General features: G+C 40.3%; 1 protein-coding gene and 1 long non-coding RNA gene across 2 annotated transcripts in view; one reads left to right on the plus strand and one right to left on the minus strand.

The window, feature by feature from the left end:
• Positions 1-21,311, plus strand: part of FOCAD (focadhesin) — a 283,468-nt gene that overhangs the window by 166,750 nt on the left and 95,407 nt on the right. Inside the window, exons 18-20 of the mRNA XM_047064929.1 lie at positions 3,480-3,618; positions 7,572-7,757; positions 17,275-17,396. Coding sequence (XP_046920885.1) covers positions 3,480-3,618; positions 7,572-7,757; positions 17,275-17,396 — 447 coding nt within the window. The remainder of the gene's footprint in view (positions 1-3,479; positions 3,619-7,571; positions 7,758-17,274; positions 17,397-21,311) is intronic.
• On the minus strand, positions 3,928-21,024 carry LOC124501041 (uncharacterized). The gene is made up of 2 exons (XR_006959690.1): positions 20,616-21,024; positions 3,928-4,862 (listed from the first exon to the last, which is right to left on the minus strand). It is a non-coding gene; the product is annotated as an uncharacterized LOC124501041 (long non-coding RNA).

Below are 21,311 nucleotides of genomic sequence, written 5' to 3' on the forward strand. Positions count from 1 at the left end.
ATGTGGTGTAACCTGTTTGGCTTTGATTTAAGTGAATGTCACCACATTCATCAGAAGCTGTTTCTCTTTTTAAATAAATGTATGTGGATACTTGACATGTTCTAAATAAAATCCTGTGTTTATGCACAAACTCTTAGATTTTCATGGGTTATACACAGGAAAGGTGGTTAAAAGGTTATCTGGCTCAGAACCCATAGTGAGGCATTTTGTAGTATAAGCTTTCCAATATTCAATTTGAAGCAGATTCTAAAAGTAATTTATCATTTAATATTTGGCTCTCCATTTAAGTTTCTTCAACAAAGCTTAGCGATAATTGGAAGGGTGTAGTTGTGTGTGCATGTGTGTGTGTTTTAAATATACATGTGGTTTTCCTGGGTGTTTTTAGTAGCTACTGTCATATAATTACCAAAATGTGATAATTTTACCGGTATTCTTTTAGATGACTTCTCTTGACTTTTCTTAGTTGTCCGCCCATTCATCGCAATTCAGTAGTTACGCACAAAGCAAGAGAAAAGCCTGGGTCTTGCACAGGGAAGCTGGGACAAATACTTCTTTAAGAGGTGAGCGGAGGAGGATGGAAATGAGATGGAACCAAGGTCCAACAATAAGTGCTAATTTGTTCAGAATTAACTCACCTTTGAAGAAACAAATCATACCGTTGTAAGTAGGCAGAATATATCAGCTATTCTTAAATTGCAGTACGTCTGTAGTTTCTTTGTTAAAATATATGCATATGTAGGATACAGACATATGCTCTTTACCACATGGCAGATAAATTAATAGAGGCATCCAGTTATGTGGATGTAAAATTAGACAACATCAGACAGATCGTTATTTTTTTTTTTATCTCCAACCTGGTAGGTCTGTCTCTCTTTAGCGTGTCTAAGAGATATCGATGCTCTGGGTCCTGTGACTCATTGTAAGTAATTTAGGTGGACTGATCAGAAAGACTGGATAGGCTAAAATGTGTGCAGAAATAATCGTGTCCCTTTTACATTAAGTAATTCTGGAATTGGAAGCATTTGGTTGTTTGCCATAGTTCATACACCAGTCCAAATCCCTCTGAAGGTGGTGACAGCTTCCTGCTTCTGCGTCCTCTTACTCTATCCCTACCTCCCGTCCCCTTCCCCTTTCTTCTCCACGTCCTTCTTCTAGCTTGCCTGCCTTCCTCCTCACCTTCTTCCTCTTTCTCAACAGCTTTATTGAGCTATAATTCGCATCCCATATAATTCACCCATTTAAAGTGTACAATTCAGTGGGTTTGCTATATTTAAACAACTGTGCAAGGAATCACAGAGCAACCACAATCTAATTTTAGAACATTTTATTAGTAGTCAATCCCCATCACTCCTTTCCACTCCCGCAGCCCTGAGCACCCATTAATCTACTTTCTGTCTCTAAATTTGCCTAGCCTGAACCTTTTCTATAATGAAATTACGCAGTAAGTATGTGGTCTTTTGTGACTGGCTTCCCTCACTTAGCATATTTTCAAGGTTCATTCCTCTCCAGCACGTATCTGTACTTCATACCTTTTTACAACTGAAGAATATCCCATTGTGTAGATACGCCACACGTTGTTTATGCATTTACCAGTTCACGGACCTTTGAGCTGCTTCCATTTTTTGGCCGTTTCGAACAACGCGTTCACATTCGCGTGCAAGTTTTTGTGTGATCGTACGTTTTCATTTCTCTCCTTGTATACTGAGGAGTAGAATTGCCGGGCCATGGGGTAGCTCTTCTTTAACTCCTGAGAACCTGCCAACTGTTTGTCAAAGGGGCTGCCTGCACCATTTTACATGCCCCACCAGCAGAGCAGGAGCGTTCTGATTTCTCTCTCTCCTCACCATCCCTCTGAATTTTCATATTAATTGAAGTGGTCACCTCTGTGTTCCACCTCCCCAAACCTCCCGCCACCTGTGGATATGGTGTGTGTCCGAGCTTCCCGGTGCTTTGATAACTGGGGTGGTAGCTGGTGTTACCCTTGCAGTCTCCAGCTATAAGCATTGCTGTCTGTTTCCCCCAGGGTGCTGTTCAAGTATCATTTTCAGTTTGTACTACGATGTGTAAAAGGGACAGGCAAGGCTGACAGACCCAGAACCAACTCCTTTTTTGGATCTTTGTAGACGACTAGGACTGGTTAGAATCTCCAAGAGAACTCCCGATGATACTAAACCTGGCAAGCTCAAAGTATGTAGACAGACCAGAGACACTTGGAAAACCCCGCATGTGAGAGCCAAAAGGGTTGCAAATGCGCCAGGGTTTTCTCCAGTTTGCACTGAAATCAACAAACGCCATTGTGCCCTATGTGGAGCGTACATTATTGTTATCTCTGTAATTATGGCTGGCTTGGTCCTCTGAGAATTGGGTACTCCGTGGTGAATCAGAATTAAATCTCGTCTTGGAAAGTGCTCGTCTAGGCAGGTTGCTTTTATTCCTTCACTAGTGAAGAGAACACTAGTTATGGTTGAAAGGCTTCATTGGAGTTGAGGTTATTATACTTAAGAGAAGCATTTCCTTTCTGTTTTCTTTCATCCCCCTGCAAGAATCCTGACTCAGTGCAGTTCCTAAATGGAACAGTGCTTTGGGGACCTATGAAGAAGGCAGTCTGCAGGAATTGTTAATTATTTCTAAAAATAACTCCGGGAGACAGGCTAATGGTAATGACTGGGTTCTGGCACTTTATGGTTATAGCAACCACTTTTATATATTTTGATTTCCTCCCCTAATGCTTAATTATCTCCATGTGGGCATTATGATGGTGTGTCATTGAAAGTATTAAAAATTTAATTAATTGCTTGACAGTTGTATCTTGTAGAAGCTACAATAACGGTAATCTTTTTCCATTTTTAAATTTTTGGTTCAAACGAACCTAACTAATCACAGAGCAACCACAAAAATCTTCAAATTGCAAATTAGACACGATAAAGTATAGCTACCAATTACAGACTTTAGTGTTTTTATATTCTATAGCAACAAACTGCCGAGTCTAAGAAAAAGTCAACTAAAGCATTCTATCCTTTTCCGATCTCTACTATGTATTCTACTGGAAGATTTTAAGCTTTGCCACAGAGATATGGCCAGATCACAAATTAAAAAAAAAAAAAAGTATTCCGACAAGGCAAATATTTAATTACAAACCATAGAAGTTCAATATATTGAATGTGTCAGTTGTTTGCATTTTACTGTCAGAGGGTGTAAAATTTTATTAGTGCTCTATAATAATCATTGCTTATGCTGGCTTATGGTAATTTTCTTAGTATATTACCACTGGTTCTTTACATGGGTCTGGGATTGTCTCTCATAAGATAGAATTTACCGTTTAGTTAATCTGAAAATGAACAGGTATTTTAAAATTAATTTTTAATGGTCTTTTGACATTACAGAGCGACGAGTCTAACTCAGTCTTTAAGTCTTCGCGTAAAAAGGAAAAAGAAAAGATTTTATGTGACGTTACACTATTGCCTTCTCTGTCGTTTCAGATAAGACCGGAAATCCCTATTCCTGATGAGCTAGAAGAAGACGAAGATGATGAGGGTGATGAAAAGGATCTGGATCTTTCCATCCCTGGCTCTTGCTATCTCAAACTATTGTCGCTTACTGCTCCTTTGGTTTTACCAGGTGACTCCTATTCAGTGGCAGGGAAGCCAGCATTTGTCAGTGTTTTTTACCTGTCCGATGGTGTTCTTTTCTGATGTGTACGTATTTATAGTTTACTTTAATTGTAGCTTCCTTTCTATCTGAAAGGCAAAAGGTGTCTCTTTTATAGGGACAGCTTGAGGTGGTGATGGTGTTCCGAACACACGGGAAAACGTTAGAGTCGAATAAAATTGCACTGGAAAACTAGTTGAAACCACCATTTTCAGTGAGAAATTAAAATCCATTTCAAAAGCCATATTCAACGAGACAAATTTGCAGTGGGACTTTAAGTCACTGGCTCAAATAACGGTTCTTTATTCTATAAGCTAAATGAAAAGATCGTTAGACTCTACAGAGATTTCCTGGGTACTTTCGTTACGAATTTATTCTTTCTTTAGGATTATTCCGAAGATGGTATCAATATTCGAAAGCTGTAAATTAATGGATTAAATTGTATGATCATTCAGTTTTGATAAAAAGCTTATAGGACCGTGACATTTAAAAAAGTTATTCTAATTATATCTAATTATTCTAATTCAGTATTAGCCAACATTTTTCCGAGCAGGCACCGATTACCTTGTTCTGTCCCAATTCTACCTTGAATGTACGTGGATGTGAAAAGGTCAGCTTCTGAAAATTAAGATCAGCCCACACAAGAAATGTCATCTTGTCAATCATAATCGCCATATCCTATAATAGGAGATTTTTTCTCCCCCTTGGCTTTACCCCCATGGAGATTTCCTGAGGAATTCAGGCACATGCATACTATTTATTTCTAGACAATTCTGTCCCAAATCCCTGCCTCCTTTCATGAGAGAAAACTGAAATGGAACAACTTAGACAAAGAGTTCACATTTCCTTTTCTCTCGATGTCCAGAAAAGAGCCTTAAGGACTCGTTCCTTTTCCCCGTTTCTGTTCTTCCCCGTTTCCCAGCTCACGGCCCTGGAGAGTCTAGGATCCCTTTGCGGTTTTAATAGTGAGTCCCAGGAAGGAAAAAAGCCTTCAGTTATCCAAAGTTCCTCCTGCGTCCCCAAATTGCCGTAGAGGTAGAAGTCCTAGTCCTTTTGGGCTTTTTAAATGATGTTATCCAGTCCCCCCCAGGCGTGTGGCAGAGAAAGGAGATGGTGTGGCCAAGGTGTGCTGTTGCTTCTGTCCTCTCAGGATGTGGTGGCCATTAACTGGCTCTTCTACATTGTTCGTACTTGATCGTTACGAGTGCCTTTCCCTGAGAAAGAAGGGGAGGATTTGAGTTCAGCAAGTATGTCTGTTGGAGAAAATTCAGTAGCATCACGTGGGGGTGCTCTGGAAACTGCCAGGGTCTGGCAAACCGTGTCGCCGTGGGGCAAAGTTCTTTATTTTTCTGGGCCTCCCTTTCCCTGCAGTTACTGGAGAACTCAAAAAAGAACCAGGAGAAAGCACCAGCCTTAGGAACATACGCCCTAAAAGGCACAGGGTGGGTAATACACACGAGGTCTCTAGTTACAGCAGCCAGAAAACCAAATTGCACTGAGCATGAGTGAACCCTGGTCCTTTTCTTCCCTGATGTCTTTTCAAGTAAACACAAAAGCAGCTGCAGAGGAATCCAGTAATTTACCGCCTTTTAAATAGGGATGTTACTGGTATTTTATTTTGTTTTTTATTTTGAAATGAACTTAAATGACTTAAAAGAAGTTGCAGGTACACTGTAACGTACCCAGCGGGATAACCTCTCACATACTTTGGCTCATTATTAAAACCAGGAAATTCACATTGGTACAAAGCAATTATTTAAACCATAGACCCGTTAGGGGCTCCTGGGGGGCTCAGTCGGTTCAGCGTCCAACTCTTGATTTCGGCTCAGGTCATGATCCCAGGACTATGGGATCAAGCCCCGTGTCGGGCTCTGCACTGAGCCTGCAGCCTGCTGAAGATTCTCTCTCTCTCTCTCTCTCTCTCTCTCTTTCCCTCCCTCTCTCCCCCCTCTCCCTCCCTCTTTTCCCCCTCCCCTGCTCACGCTCTCTCTCTTTAAAAAATAAAACAAAAAAACACTATAGACTTAGGATTTCACTAGTTCCCCCCCATATAGTATATACTCCTTTCAGTTAAAGAAATTTTTTTTTACACACAGCATAATGACTTTGATGTTTACCCAAATACTTGCCTATGTCGATTTCTTTCAATTGCTGAGTAGTACTCCATTGTAGGATGTTCCACAGTTTGTCCCCTCACCTATTAAAGGACACTGGGGGGTGTTTTAAAAATTTATATTTAACACCCCGTGTTCTACAGAATTTTCAGCTCTTTTAAATTCTCACCTGATCATCTGGAGGGACAGGGCAAGGCTCAGAAGCAGTAGAAAAGAAATCGTAGTTCCTAGCTTCCTGGCCAGGGAAGATGGTGCTCTATACATTGGTCATACTCATGGTGTCCTACCCTCATTTAAACTCATTGTGGGGGCTTGAGTTAATTTGAGAGTCCTTAGTTCTCTGAAGAGCTTGACAAGGAGACAGAGTTCGGTTCCCGAGTTAGTCTGCGCGCAGATGTGTACTTACCTCCTGACACGGATGAGCTTTTGCCAAAATAGATTCCCTTCTGAGAAAGCGTGAAATTACCTTCTCCCGCCATAGCTCCTCTGTCCTCATAAACATGATCTTTAGCTACATTCTGAGTCGTCTGTACTCACCCCCCAGGGTGAAGCAGTCCCACCTGTGCACGCCTATGCAGGAATTGGGGTATGTGGCCTGTGACTGGACGTCGTGCGTCTCTTTCATGTAGATGATGTATTAGCCAGGGGCTTGGCAGAAGAGGCACATTCAGTTGGAGTCCTTGAGGGTTTCATACAGGCACCATTTACAGCTGTGTGGTCGGGTTTGAAGGAAATTCACAAGCAATGGTGCGTTATCCCCGAGTGGTTAATGTCCCCCAGCCTGAAGAGGTAAGGAAGGGGACGTAGCAGTCTGGAGAATTGGGGAGAGCGTCTGTGTCGTGCATAGCGCTGCCTCAGGGAAGCCAGTGGCTGCAGAAGAGGGATGCAGGCCACTTGTAACAGTCCTGCAGGAGGGTGTCTGGGGACACATGCCCTGACCTCACTCTGCTTCCAACCTCTGATCTTCGGCGAGTGTCTCCCATTGGAGAAAGCCAACTAAAAGCCGGAGGACAAGGGAGCCCTGCGGATGTAGTCGATAAAGGTTGTCTCCCAACGCACAGAGCAAGGCTGAGAGGGCAGAGGGCCGGTCTGGAGGGGTAAATGGAAAACATCCCACACAGGCGTTCTCTGGGCTTTCAGTGGAGAAACGTGGTCACCTCTAAGAAGGTTCTATGTAGGAGTAACGGAACTGGGCGCATAATAGATGCTCCAGTGAGCACCTTCAATTTAATCCCAGTCATTTAAAGAGGACTTTGAGATCTATTAAGAATGAAATTCCTGTTTAGTTAGGTGGACCCTTCTTTTTTGTTCCTACGAGAGGCACAGGCAAGTGGTTTTCCGTTTTGTTTTCCATGCCTACCATTTGTTTAGCTTAGATGTGTTCGTTGTTTTTGTTTCTGCATTGGGCAACCTCTAGTGGCCCTTAGGGAAATAACACTTGAGTACAAACCTGTTTTGTAGGCAAGCAGCGGTGAAAATGGAGAGAAATGGATGATGGAGCCAGGATATACTTCTGCAGGTAGATCTGCAAGGGCTTGCTCGTGGATTTACGTATACCAAGTGTGAGAAAGAGAGGAATTGAGAATGATGAAGGTTTTAAGCTTGAGTAACTGGGTGCCATGTTATAATTTGGGAAGACTAAGCAAAGGATGGGAATCAAGAGTTCCCTTTCACTGTGTGAAGTTTGGTCTGAAATACAGCTGTGTGTGTGGGTGTGCAAGTATGCATGAAAATAACTATATATGAGTTAAGAGTGAATGATGCTCTCCTAACATACTATGTTTACTTTTGATCTTTCACCTCTTTCAGCTTTGGAGGAATTTTTTACATCTCTTGTGAAGCAAGAAATGGTGAATATGCCCCGTGGAGTATATCACTCTGCATTAAAAGGAGGTGTTCGCTCAGACCAAGGAAAGACCGTAGCAGGAATCCCCAATTTTATATTGAAAATGTATGAAACAAACAAGCAACCGGGTTTGAAACCTGGCCTTGCAGGTGAGTGCACTACATAATATCAAGGTAGAGGGTTTGGTTTTAATTAGGAAGCGTTCTTAATTGTATTTTAATCAATTAATTCTTAATTTAGTTTTTAAAATTTAAATCCAAGTTAGTTAACATAAAGTGTTATGATAGGTTCAGGAGTAGAATCTAGTGATTCACCACTTACATATAACACCCAGGGCTCATCCCGACAAGTGTCCCCTTTAGTGCCCATCACCCATTTAGCCCATCCCCCCACCCAGCACCGCTCCAGCAACCCTCCGTTTGTTCCCTGTATTTAAGAGTCACTTATGGTTTGCCTCCCTCTCTGTATTTTTCTTATTTTTTCTTCCCTTCCCTGTGTTCATCTGTTTCGTTTCTTAAATACCACATATGAGTGAAATCATAAGGTATTTGTCTCTCTGGCTGACTTATTTTGCTTAGTGTAATACAGTCTAGTTCCATCCACTTTTGTTGCAAATGACAAGGTCTCATTCTTTTGATTGCCACGTCATATCCCATTGTATATACACACCACACCTTCTTTATCCATTCATCAGTCAATGGACTTTTAGGCTCTTTCCATGATTTGGCCATTGTTGATAATGCTGCCGTAAACATTGGGGTGCCTGTGCCCCTTTGAATCAGCACTTTTGTATCCTTTGTATAAATACTCAGCAGTGCAATTGCTGGGTCATAGAGTAGTTCTATTTCTGATTTTTCGAGGAATCTCCATACTGTTGTTATTATTGTTTGTATTTCTGTGGTGTTGGTTGTGATCTCTCCTCTTTCATTTATGATTTAATTTATTTGGGTCCTCTCCTTTTTCTTGTTGATAAATCTGGCTAGGGGTTTATCAATTTTATTGATTCTTTCTAAGAACCAGCTTCTAGTTTTGTTGATCTGTTCTACTGTTTTTTGATTTCGACATCATTGATTTCTGCTCTAATCTTTATTATTTCTCTTCCTCTGCTGGTTTTAGGCTTTATTTACTGTTCTTTTTCCAGCTCCTTTAGGTGTAAGATTAGGTTGTGTATTGGAGACCTTTCTTTCTTCTTTAGGATTGCTATATACTTCCTTCTTACAACTGCCTTTGCTGTATCCTAAAGGTTTGAGTGTCGTGTTTTCATTTTCATTGGCTTCCATGTACTTTTTAATTTCCTCTTTAACTTCTTGGTTAACCCATTCATTCTTTAGTAGGATGTTCTTTAGTCTTCAAGTATTTGTGGACTTTTCCATTTTTTTCTTGTGGTTGATTTCAGGTGTCCTAGCGTTTTGATCTGAAAATATGCATGGTATGATATTGATCTCTTTGTACTTATTGAGGGGCTGATTTGTGACCCAGTATGTGATCTACTCTGGAGAATGTTCCCATGGGCACTTGAGAAGAATGTGTATTCTGCTGCTTTAGGATGAAATGTTCCGAATATGTTTGTTAAGTCCATTGGATCCAATGTGTCATTCAAAGCCATTGTTTCCTTGTTGATTTTCTGCTTAGAGATCATTGCTGTAAGTGGGGTGTGAAAGTCCCCTACTATTATGGTATTATTATCAATGAGTTTTTTTTTTATGTTTGTGACTAATTGATTTATATATTTGGGTGGTGTCAAGTTGGGGGCATAAATATTTACCATAATTAAATCTTCTTGTTGGATAGACCCAAGGTATAGGTTTTTAATATCATGATTTAACTTCCACTTTCAAGAAGGATGTGATGGGTCATGGCAGAGTGCTGCTGCTGCTAACATTTAGACACAACTGGATAAAATGGCAAAGATAAACCACATTGTAAAGGCACTGGAGAATTATTGAGGCAGAGATAAGTAGATTAAAATAACAGAACGGAGAGAAAGAACATTTTAGAACTGTGCCCCCCACTGCCCTGTGGAAGATAGACAGTGATTTCGGTTGTGGACTAGGACTGGGGCTTGGCCTAGGAAGAGGTCTGTTGGAGTACAGAGAAACTAGTGGAGCTTTTAGTGGTGGCATGGGTCTAGAGTGATGTGATGGTTAATTTTCTATGTCAACTTGACTGGGCTAAGTGATATCCAGGTAGCTGGTAAAACATTATTCCTGGATGTCTGTGAGTGTTGTTCTAGAAGAGGGTAACATTTGAATTTTTTTTTTTAACGTTTACTCATTTTTGAGACAGAGAGAGCATGAACAGGGGAGGGTCAGAGAAAGAGGGAGACACAGAATCTGAAACAGGCTCCAGGCTCTGAGCTGTCAGCACAGAGCCCGACGCGGGGCTCGAACCCACGGACCACGAGATCATGACCTGAGCCAAAGTCAGATGCTTAACCGACTGAGCCACCCAGGCGCCCCTAGAAGAGGCTAACATTTAAATCAGTAGACTGAATAAAGAAGTTTATCCTCACCAGTGTGGGTGGGCAACATCCCAATTCATTGATGGCCTGAAGAGAACAGAAGACTAGTAAAGGGGTGAACTTGCTCTTTCCTTAGCTAGGACATCCATCTCTGAATTACCCTACCATCTTTCCTGGGTCTCTCCAGCTTGCAGACAACAAGATTATGGGACTTCTTAGCCTCCATAATCTTGTGACCCAATTCTTATATAATTCTTATATAATATTATATTGATTGAGATTCTGTTTCTGGTTTTGGTTCTCCGAAGACTCTGGCTCATAAGCTGATAAGCTGAATAAGCCATCTAATAAGCTATCTGGCTGAATTTCGAGTTTGCGCTGAAAGTTAAGGCTGGCGCTTCTAAGAGGCAAAATGCAATCTCCAGCCTTACGTAAACAAAGAAGAGCAGGGAGAACGGGACAGAAAACAAAGCACACAAGGAGTGAATTGATAATGATGATCTACAGCTCTTTTCACCTGGGTGCACTTAACTTGTTTTGCCTCAGCTGGAGGCTGAAATTCAGGCTTGACCTTGACAAGAGGCTGGTGCAGGAGGCAGAGAAACCAACAGAGATCTTGTCATTCACGCGGCGCCTGAGTGGCAAAACCGGGGACTTGCAGGCCTTCGACACATAGTCTGTTTCTCCGTCACGATATTTGTCAAATTTTGAAGCTTGATGGGATGGGAATGAAAGAGGTGAGCCAAAAACCTGTGACACATCTGAATCTCTCATAAGCTTTCCGTATTGAGGAGACTGAGTAGGCTGTCAGATGAAAGTCTTGGGGGAGGTGCTCCCTAGGAACAGGGACTCTCAGGTAGACTGAGAGTTACCAAAGCTATAATCAAGCCTAATCCTGTTCAATCTCTGACGCAATTTCATGATCAGTCCTTCACTGTATCTGTCTGACAGGGGAGGACAGCTCCTCTCTGATTAAAAAATATCATTTAGATTTTCCTGTGGTTCCTTTGTATACTGTCCAGTATATGATGAAAAAGTCCTGGACGCACGAAAACGGAAGAAACTTTGAAATGAAGGGGACAGTTCATGGAGATAAAGAGGTCACTCCGTTAAGAAAATCTCACATTTCTAATCGGGGTGCACAAAATGACATAATTTCAAAATATATGAAAGAAATTAGCAAAACTACAAGTTCAAATAGGCACACCTACCAGAAGGGAAGTGGGTGGGGGAATGGGTTATATGGGTGATGGGAATTAAGGAGGGCACTTGTGATGAACACTGGGTGTTTCATCCAAGTGTTGAATCACCACATCGTACACCTGCAAGTAATATTACACTGTATGTTAGCTAACTGGAATTTAAATTTTAAAAGAGGACAAACCTACAATAGAAGTAGGACACTTTAAAACCTATTTTAAATAGCTTGATGAAAGAGCAGACAAAAAAAAAATCAGTAAATTTACAAAATATCTGAATAAGACCATGAACAAACTTTACTTAATTGACATGAAAAGCATTGTAACTTACAGTGATAGAATTCTTATGTTGCTTAACAGTACTTGGGAAACTTACCAAAGTGACCATATGACAGACATAAACTTCAAGAAATTTCAAAACATTGAAGTTATTTAGAGCCTGTCTTCTGATGTTGGTGGAATTGAGCTAAAAATAAATAAAAAGATAGCTAGAATGTCTCCAGTAGCCTCAAAATTGAACAATATACTTATAAATAATCCATGGATCAAAGAGAAAATAAAAATGGAAATCAAAATATTTTTAACTGAATCATAATGAAAATAAGCCACATGGCTTATTGACCTGTGGGATGAGCCACATGACCTGTGGGATGTAGCTAAAGCAGCATGACATGGAAATTTGTTTCTTTAGTGCATATGTTAAAAAAATAAGACAGGAAGACAATCATGATTTAAGCTTCCATTTCAAGAATAACCTAAATTAAGCTTAAGGAAAGGAATAATAAAGATAAGAATCAAAACAATAGAAAACATATAATGAAAATCACTGCCAAAAATCGAATCTTTGAAGACTTTAATAAAATTGATAAAGCCATTGTAAGTCTACACAAGAAAATAGAGAAATATGGATTACCTCTAATCAAGAACAACAAAGGAGACGCCTCTTCAGACCCTACAGTGTTCAAAAAGATCATAAAAGAATATTATAAAGAACTTTTAGCCAATGAGTTTCACAGTTGGGACAGGATGTAGAAATTGATCAAAATAGAAAATTTTGTAAAACAGAAGGAGAAATAGACTATCTGAATCGTTCGATATGTATTAAAGAAATTAAATCCGTATAAACTTTCCTACAAAGAAAACTCTAAGTGCAGATGGCTTCCTTGGTTAGTTCTTACACAGAAATCAAGGGGGAAGTAATAATCATCTTTCATAAATTCTAACAGAATGGAAAAAGGGAACACTGTTGATGCAGTCAGCATAATCTTAATACCAAGTGCCAGAAGGGAATATTATAAACCTGTAAACCAACCTCTCCCATTGAACATAGTTGCAAAAATACCCCAAAATATGTTAGAAAACTGAATTCAATACTTAGAGGGTAATATATAACAATTAAGTGGGGTTAATTCAATGTTTGAAAATCGGTATAATCCAGAACATTAATAGAAAAAGGCAGAACAATCCTCAGATGATCTCAATAGATGTAGAAAACACCTTTGAAAAGCTTTATTCCCATTCATGATACAAAAAAAACTCTCGTTAAACTATGAATGGAAGGGAACATTTTTAAAAATCTTTATGTATTTTGAGAGAGAGAGAAAGCAAAAGGGGGGGAGGAGCAGAGAGAGACGGAGACAGAGAATCCCAAGTAGGTTCCACGCTGTCAGTGCAGAGCTCGAGACAGAGCTCGAACTCACCAAGTGTGAGACTAAACCCCAGAGACACTTAACCAACTGAGGCACCCAGGCGCCTCTGGAAGGGAAATTTTTAAACTTCTAATAAAGAACAGCTACAATATTGTTTTTGTACTTAATACTGAAAGATTGAAACTTGTACTCCTTGAGATTGGGAAAAAGATAGGGATGTTTGTTATAAGCACTATTATTTAGGGACGCCTGGTGGCTCAGTTGGTTCAGCTTCCAACCTTGGCTCAGGTCATGATCTCGCAGTCCTATGAGTTCGAGCCCCATGTCAGGCTCTGTGCTGACAGCTCGGAGCCTGGAGCCTGCTTTGGATTCTGTGTCTCCCTTTCTCTCTGCCCCTTCCCCACTCACGCGCTCTCTCTCTCTCTCTCTCAAAAATAAAGATTAAAAAATTTTTTAAATAAGCACTATTACTTAGTATTTTTTTTTAAATTTTTAAATGTTTATTTACTTTTGAGGGAGAGAGAGACAGACAGACAGACAGAGTGTGAGCAGGCAAGAGGCAGAGAGAGGGAGACACAAAATCCGCAGCAGGCTTCAGGCTCTGAGCTGTCAACACAGACCCCAATGCGGGGCTCGAACCCAAGAACCGTGAGATCACGACCTGTGTCAAAGTTGGACACTTAATCGACTGAGCCACCCAGGCGCCCCTATTATTTAGTATTTTAATAAAGACTGTAGCTAATGTAATAAGCCAAGAAAAAGAAATAAAAGTCATAAGCATTAGAAAGGAAGAAATAATACAGTAATTATTTGCAGATGACAAATTAGACATTAAAATAGTCATTAGTGGGTGCCTGGCTGACTCAGTAGAGCATGTAACTCTTGATATCGTGGTTGTGAGTTTAAGTCCCATGGGGGGCATAAAGCTTAGTTTAAAAAAAATAAAAATAGGCATTTGTGATTATTTAATTAAATAGTCATTATTTGCAGATGACTGTGTAGTACATAGAAAATCCAAAATAATCTACCGACTAATTAGGATTAATAAATGGGGGGCCTGGGTGGCTCAGTCGGTTGAGTGTCTGACCCTTGGTTTCAGCTCAGGTCTGTAGTTCATGAGCTCAAACCTCGTGTCAGGCTCTGTGCTGACAGTGTGGAGCCTGCTTCAGATTCTCTCTTCTCTCCCTCTCCCTCTCCCTCTCCCTCTCCCTCTCCCTCTCCCTCTCCCTCTCCCTCTCCCTCTCCCTCTCCCTCCTCCACCCTTCTGCCCTTCCCCTGCTTATGCTCTTTCTTTCTCAGAATAAATTAAAAACTTGAAAAAAAGAGGATTAATAAATGAATTCAGCAGGGTTACTGCATTACATACAAAGGTCAACATACAAATCAATTATATATTTTCATATACCATAACAAAATTTTAAAACTGTACCATTTATAATAGCACTGAAAAATATTAATTACCTAGGATAAATTTAGCAGGGTGTGTAAAACCTTTGCACTGGAAACTACGAAATATTATGGAGAAAACTTAAAGAAATCCTAGTAAATGAAGTGATACACAATGTTTATGGACTAGAAAACACCAAGTTGTAAAAATGTCAGTTCTCTTCAAATTAATAGATTCAATCCAGTCCCAAGCAATATCCCAGTTAAGATCTTGGAAATTGACAAGCTGATTCTAAAATTTGTGTGGAAATGCAGAAGACCAAAAATAGCCAAAGTTATCTTGAAGAATAGCAAGAAAGTAGGAAGATACATAATACCAGATATCAAGGCCTCTTATAAAGCCACAGTAGTTGAGAGAGTGGGGTGCCTGGTGGCTCAGTCAGTAGAGTATCTGACTTCGGCTCAGGTCGTGATCTCACAGTCTGTGAGTTTGAGCCCCGTGTTGGGCTCCGTGCTGACAGCTCAGAGCCTGGAGCCTGCTTCAGATTCTGTGTCTCCCGGTCTCTCTCTGCCCCTCCCCCACTCACACTGGGTCTCTCTCTTTCTCAAAAATATGTAAACATTAAAACAAAATTTTTTAAATAAAATTAAAAAAAAATTGAGAGTGCAGCATTGTTGCAAGGATAGACAGATTTACGAATGAAGAATATAGAGCATCCAGAAACAAACCCACCTGTCAAGGTCACCAGATTTATTCCAAAGGGGCACCGCAATGCTATGAAGAAAAGGGATGATCTTTTCAACAAATGGTCCTATAATTAAAGTCTCAAGTTATAAAAATCGTAATGAATTATATTAAAATCAAGACCATGTGTTAACCAAAATCTACCTTTAAGAGTGTGAAAAAGCCGGCCACGGAATGCAAAGAAGGTATTTACGATACATATTTGTGACGAAGGACTCAATTTAGATGATATCGAGAATCTTTTGCAAATCAACAAGAAAGTCACTCAATAAATGGGGGGAAAAATGGGAGAAAGAATTGAACATATCTTCCAAAAGAAGAAATTCAGGTGTCCAGTGAACATACGAGTAGATCGTTAACTTCCTTATCAGAGAAATCCAAATTCATACCACAATAAGATACCATTAGCAGGATGGCTAAGGTGAAAAGAGATGGAAAATGAAAAGTATCGGTTAATATGTGGAGCACCCAGAACTGCTGCTGGGAATGTAAGTTAGCGCAACCACTTTGGAAAACTGGTTCTGAACCAGTTCAGATCCTATTTTACCCAGTTATTTCAGTCTCAGGGATAAACAGAGATGAAATCACCAAAGACATGCCCTAAGGTCCACAGGAACATTCTTTGAGTAGCCCTCAACCTGGAAGCTATCTCCTTGCCTACTGGCAGTAAAATGGATAAATCAGTTGCGTTACATTCACATGAGGGAATATTACTCCGCAACAAGAATGAGCGTTCTGCAACTGCCACTATTGTGGCTGATTCTCGCGATGATTATTTGAGTGAAGGAAGCCAGATATAAAAGCATCTATACAGTCTAATTCCATTTATATAAAGTACCAAAGTAGGCAAAATGGTCATTAGAAGGTTGTAACCGTTGGGGTGGGGGTGGATGTGACCAGCAGGAGACATGAGAAAGGCTTCTGGGATTTAAAAAAAAATTTTTTTTAACGTTTATTTATTTTTTTTTTTAAATTTTTTTTTCTTCAACGTTTTTATTTATTTTTGGGACAGAGAGAGACAGAGCATGAACGGGGGAGGGGCAGAGAGAGAGGGAGACACAGAATCGGAAACAGGCTCCAGGCTCCGAGCCATCAGCCCAGAGCCTGACGCGGGGCTCGAACTCACGGACCGCGAGATCGTGACCTGGCTGAAGTCGGACGCTTAACCGACTGCGCCACCCAGGCGCCCCTAACGTTTATTTATTTTTGAGACAGAGACAGAACATGAGTGGGGGGAGGGTCAGAGAGAGAGGGAGACACAGAATCTGAAGCAGGCTCCAGGTTCTGAGCTGTCAGCACAGAGCCCGACGTAGGGCTCAAACTCACGGACCGCGAGATCACGACCTGAGCCGAAGTGGGACGCTTAACCGACTGAACCACCCAGGCGCCCCAAGGCTTCTGGGATTTTGATAATGTTTTGTTTCTTCATCCGGATGCTGATCATATGTTGTTCGTGGGAGTTCATTGAGCTGTATGCTCAATGTGCACTTTTCCTGTGTTGTATATTATCCTTCAATAAGAGAGGTTTAAAAATGCAATGATCTTTGTGTTTTAAATTATCTTACTTCTTGAGTGTGTCTTCTCATTGGCTCAGAGTTACCCCCAGAGAGCTTCTAAGACTACTCTCGCTCATAGTCTAGCATTTGGCTGCCTGTCTTTGCTTTTCAGTTGAGACTGGGGGCCAGCCAGAACTAGGAGTTCAATTCAAGAACTTAGTTAACCCAAGTGGGGAGGACAGGAAGGGTTAGAGGAGGAGGAGGAAGGAGGGAGAAGGGGAGGGTGAATACACGGTGAGTGTAGGGATGAAAGAAAACTTGTCCACTTGTGGGTGTAAACGAAAGGGGCCCCTGTTATCAGGAGGTCCCGAGGATTGGTATTGGTGCAAGCATTTCTCTTTCATTGGAATTTATTCTAAAAAACTTAAACTTCGTGAATGGTTACTTCTAGAGATTAAAATAAGGTGCGAATTGTAAATTTCTTCACTTATTTACAAACGAATAAGGCTTGTAAATAAGTGATAGTTTGAATATAGTAACAGCTGACGTCTTGTATCTCTTCTGTTTTTTCTTTCCTTAGACACCAATAGTCAAAAATCATAATTTGCTTAGTAAATTCTTTTCATTTCTAAATACCTCTATCCAGGTTGAGTGGATACGGATTATTGAGAATATGATTAATGAATTTTTCCCATAAGAAGTGTTTTTATAAGTTTTTTTTTTTTTTCAGGTGGTATGTTATTTTGTTATGATATTTCAACATACCAGAGTAAAGAAGGCAAACCATTGAATCGACTGATGGCCAGTAGAGGGCGAAGTTTCAAGCAGACCTCGCTTGCTCTTGTGCATGAGGTAGGTGCCTTGCCTTACCTGTAATTTAATGTGTGTTTGGAAATAATTTTTCTCTTTATCATGATTAACTTAAGTTGCTTTTAAAGGCAACCGACTGGGTGGCTCAGTCGGTTAAGCGTCCAACTTAGGCTCAGGTCATGATCTCACGGCTTGTGGGTTCTAGCCCCACATGGGGCTCTGTGCTGACAGCTCGGAGCCTGGAGCCTGCTTTGGATTCCCTCTCTCTCTCTGCTTCTCCTCCATTCATGCTCTGTCTGTCTGTCTGTCTCTCTCTCTCTCCCTCAAAAATAAATAATAAAACATTAAAAAAAATTTTTAAGGCAATCACAATAGTTGACCCAATTCACTACTAAAATATTTGGATGTGTTTCTGAAAGAAACTAGCACGCTTCTCCCATTGCCCAGCCTTGTTATTAGGGAGTGGTACGTACAAATTTGGTTTATTTCATTGTTGTTAAACTCTTATTGTTCAGAATAAATGCTATAATAAGTTTATTATTTAAAGAAATAATCTTGCCTATTTCTTTTTTTTTTTAATATATGAAATTTATTGTCAAATTGGTTTCCATACAACACCCAGTGCTCATCCCAAAAGGTACCCTCCTCAATACCCATCACCCACCCTCCCCCTCCCACCCCCCATCAATGCTCAGTTTGTTCTCAGTTTTTAACAGTCTCTTATGCTTTTAATCTTGCCTATTTCTTAATTTGAATCCTTTGCAAGTATGTAGGGCACCAGTGTTTATGTATGGTGTGAATTTTGGGAATGAACAGTAAATAAAAGTGTTTAAGGGGGGAGAAAAACCCTTTGGTTTTAGTGTTTATTCTATTTTTTTTAGGCTACCCTTTTATTTTTTAATTAAATTAAATTAAATTTAATTTTAAAGTTTATTTATTTCAAGAGAGAGGGAAAGAGTGTGAGCCAGAGAGGGGCAGAGAGACAGAGAGAGAGCATCCCAAGCAGGCCTCACGCTGTCAGCACGGAACCTGATGCAGGGCTCAGTCTCACAAACCGTGAGATCGTGGCCTGAACTGAAATCAAGAATTGGACGTTTAACAGATCGAGCCAACCAGGCGCCCCTAGGCTACCCTTTTAAAATAAAGTTGTGTGATGACATGAGACGATTTATATAAAGTCTGATCATTGCAGATCATAACAACACCAGAGGGAAGAGGGAGGCTAGAGAGCACATGGGCAGTGTGTACTTTGGTGTTATCTTTGCACGTTTTATGACAGTTACTTGTTCGGGTGTGTATAAATTAAAATATATAAATGAATAACAAAATATAGCAAAGAGGTTTATTTTATATAATTAAGACATGATAGGTTAACATCAGTCAGTTATAAATGAAGGTAAAAATTGTGAAGCATGTAATAGTTTGATGTCAAATTAATTAGAGCTCCTACTGGATGTTTGTACTAAATCTCATTTTGGTGCATAATTTATGTATCTTGGCATCACAGAGTTTCGTCGGATTATATTCTGCATCCTACCAGTTAGCATAGCCAGTTTTTAGAGACCTATATTTATACTATGCAACCGTGTTCTTTCATATATTCAATTAGAGTTGAAATTATGTAAATACTTGGTTCAAAGCCTTTTTAGTCTAATTCAGTGTCTTCACTTAACTGAGGAGGGAATTAAGATCCGGGAAGAAAAGAGGTTTAATTTCGTGAAAGAGAGAACGTAGGTGATTTCTAGATTTGTTTTCCCTGACATCTTATTACTTGGCTATGGAGAAGGTAGAGTTTGGTGCCTTTTTGTATTTTTACGCTGTGCACCTAGGAGATTGAAGGATAACCACAGTGTTAAGTATTAATGGAAAGCTGACTTTAAAAGTCACCATCAGGGGCGCCTGGGTGGCGCAGTCGGTTGAGTGTCCGACTTCAGCCAGGTCACGATCTCGCGGTCCGTGAGTTCGAGCCCCGCGTCGGGCTCTGGGCTGATGGCTCGGAGCCTGGAGCCTGTTTCCGATTCTGTGTCTCCCTCTCTCTGTGCCCCTCCCCCGTTCATGCTCTGTCTCTCTCTGTCCCAAAAATAAATAAACGTTGGGGAAAAAAAAATAAATAAATAAATAAAAGTCACCATCAGAACAGAAACAATAAAAATTGTTAACACAGGGAATAGCAGAAGGCAATCTAGTAAATTCAGCAAATGGCATCAGAATTTATGGGGTGTGGCTTCGATATGAACAGAGAAAATATTTGGATTAAAATGCTTGTTGCTTGTCTTGTAGATGCCTAGAAAATTTCAAAGAGATGAGAAAATATTTTATTTATTTTCATATTTATTATTTATTTATTTATTCATTTATTTATTTGTTTATTTATTTTGAGAGAGAGAGAGAGAGAGAGCATGTGCGCTCAAGCAGGGAAGGGGCAGAGAGAGAGAGAGGCAGAGAGAATCTCAAGCAGGATCCGCACTGTCAGCGTAAAGCCCAGTGCGGGGCTCAAACTCACAAGCTGTGAGATCATGACGTGAGCCAGAATCGAGAGTTGGACACTTAACTGACTGAGCCGTTCAGGAGCCCCGAGAAATCATTATTTTACAAGTCAGTTAGAAGATATATTGGATAGAATTTTGTCAAACCTGTGGTGGGATTTTTGTTTGAATTCATCCTATTGTAATTCATTAAAAAAAAAAAAGGCAGAGATAGAGAATGAATCATCCATTATCTCAAACTAGGCAACAACAAATAAGAGTATTAAGATCTGGTTAATAAGAATAATAATTGGAATAATAATAGCTAATAACCAGCTCAGGCATTTTAAAAATTGCCGTGTGTGTGTGTGTGTGTGTGTGTGGCAATTTATATATATAAATTCCTTTTTTTTTTTTTAATGTTTATTCTTTTTTGAGAGAGAGAGAGAGTGTGAGCAGGGGAGGGGCAGAGAGAGAGGGAGATACAGAATGGGAAGCAGGCTCCAGGCTCCCAGCTGTCAGCACAGAGCTTGATGTGGGGCTCGAACTCACAAACCATGAAATCATGACCTGAGCCAAAGTCAGACGCTTAAGTGACTGAGCCACCCAGGCACCCCTATATATAAATTCCTTTAATCTCTACATTGACACTGTGAGGTTGGTACAGCTATTGTGCTCGACATCACAGAACTAGTAAGTGGAGGAGCCTGGAAACTGATCCCAGCAGTGTGACTCAGGGTGGTCCTTGAACTACCTTCCCTAGTCCCAGGTGAAGCAGAGAACATTTAAAAAATACCTTTGGATCTTCCCAAGATGACTCTAGTGTTTGCTTTGTTGCAGTCCTTTTGGTATTGTTACAGCTGAAGTTCCTTCAGACTTGCCTTGGGTTTCTCATCACTGCTTCTGGGTCTTTTTATTTAGAAAAAAAAAAAAAAAGTCTGTCATGAGAGTTTCAGTTGGTTTATTCAGCCGTTGATGGACCCTTGGGTTGTTTCCAGCTTTTGGCAATTATGACTGAAGCTGCTATAAGCAGTTCTCGTAAGGTGTACGCGTGGACATCTGTTTTCATGTCTTTTTGAGTAAATAAAGACGTAGGCTTGGGCTTGCTAAGCCATCTGGTAAGTGAATATGAGAAACTAGCAAACTTTTCCTGGTGACTGTCCCATTTTGAGTCCCCGCCAGCAATGGAAGGGAGTCCCGGGTGCCCTGCCTCTTTGCCCATGCGCAGTATGACCAGTTTCTTAAAAGCTAGCCGTTCTCATACATGGATAGTGGTTTCTCTTTGTGGTTTTGTGCTTCCTTAATGACTATTGATGTTGAGCATGTTTTCATGCATTTTTTGCCATTCATATCTTCCATGAAGCATTGTGTTGTTTGACCTATTTCTTTTTAAAACCAGGTTATTGTTTTCAAATGAGAGTTCCTTATATATTCTGGCATAAATTCTTTCTTAGAAATGTGTTTTGCAAAAAAAATTTTTTTATACTGAATC

This window comes from Lynx rufus, unplaced genomic scaffold, assembly GCF_022079265.1.
Source record: "Lynx rufus isolate CCGP_SWC_20201006 ecotype Redwood Valley unplaced genomic scaffold, mLynRuf1.p SCAF_10, whole genome shotgun sequence".
NCBI lineage: Eukaryota > Metazoa > Chordata > Mammalia > Carnivora > Felidae > Lynx > Lynx rufus.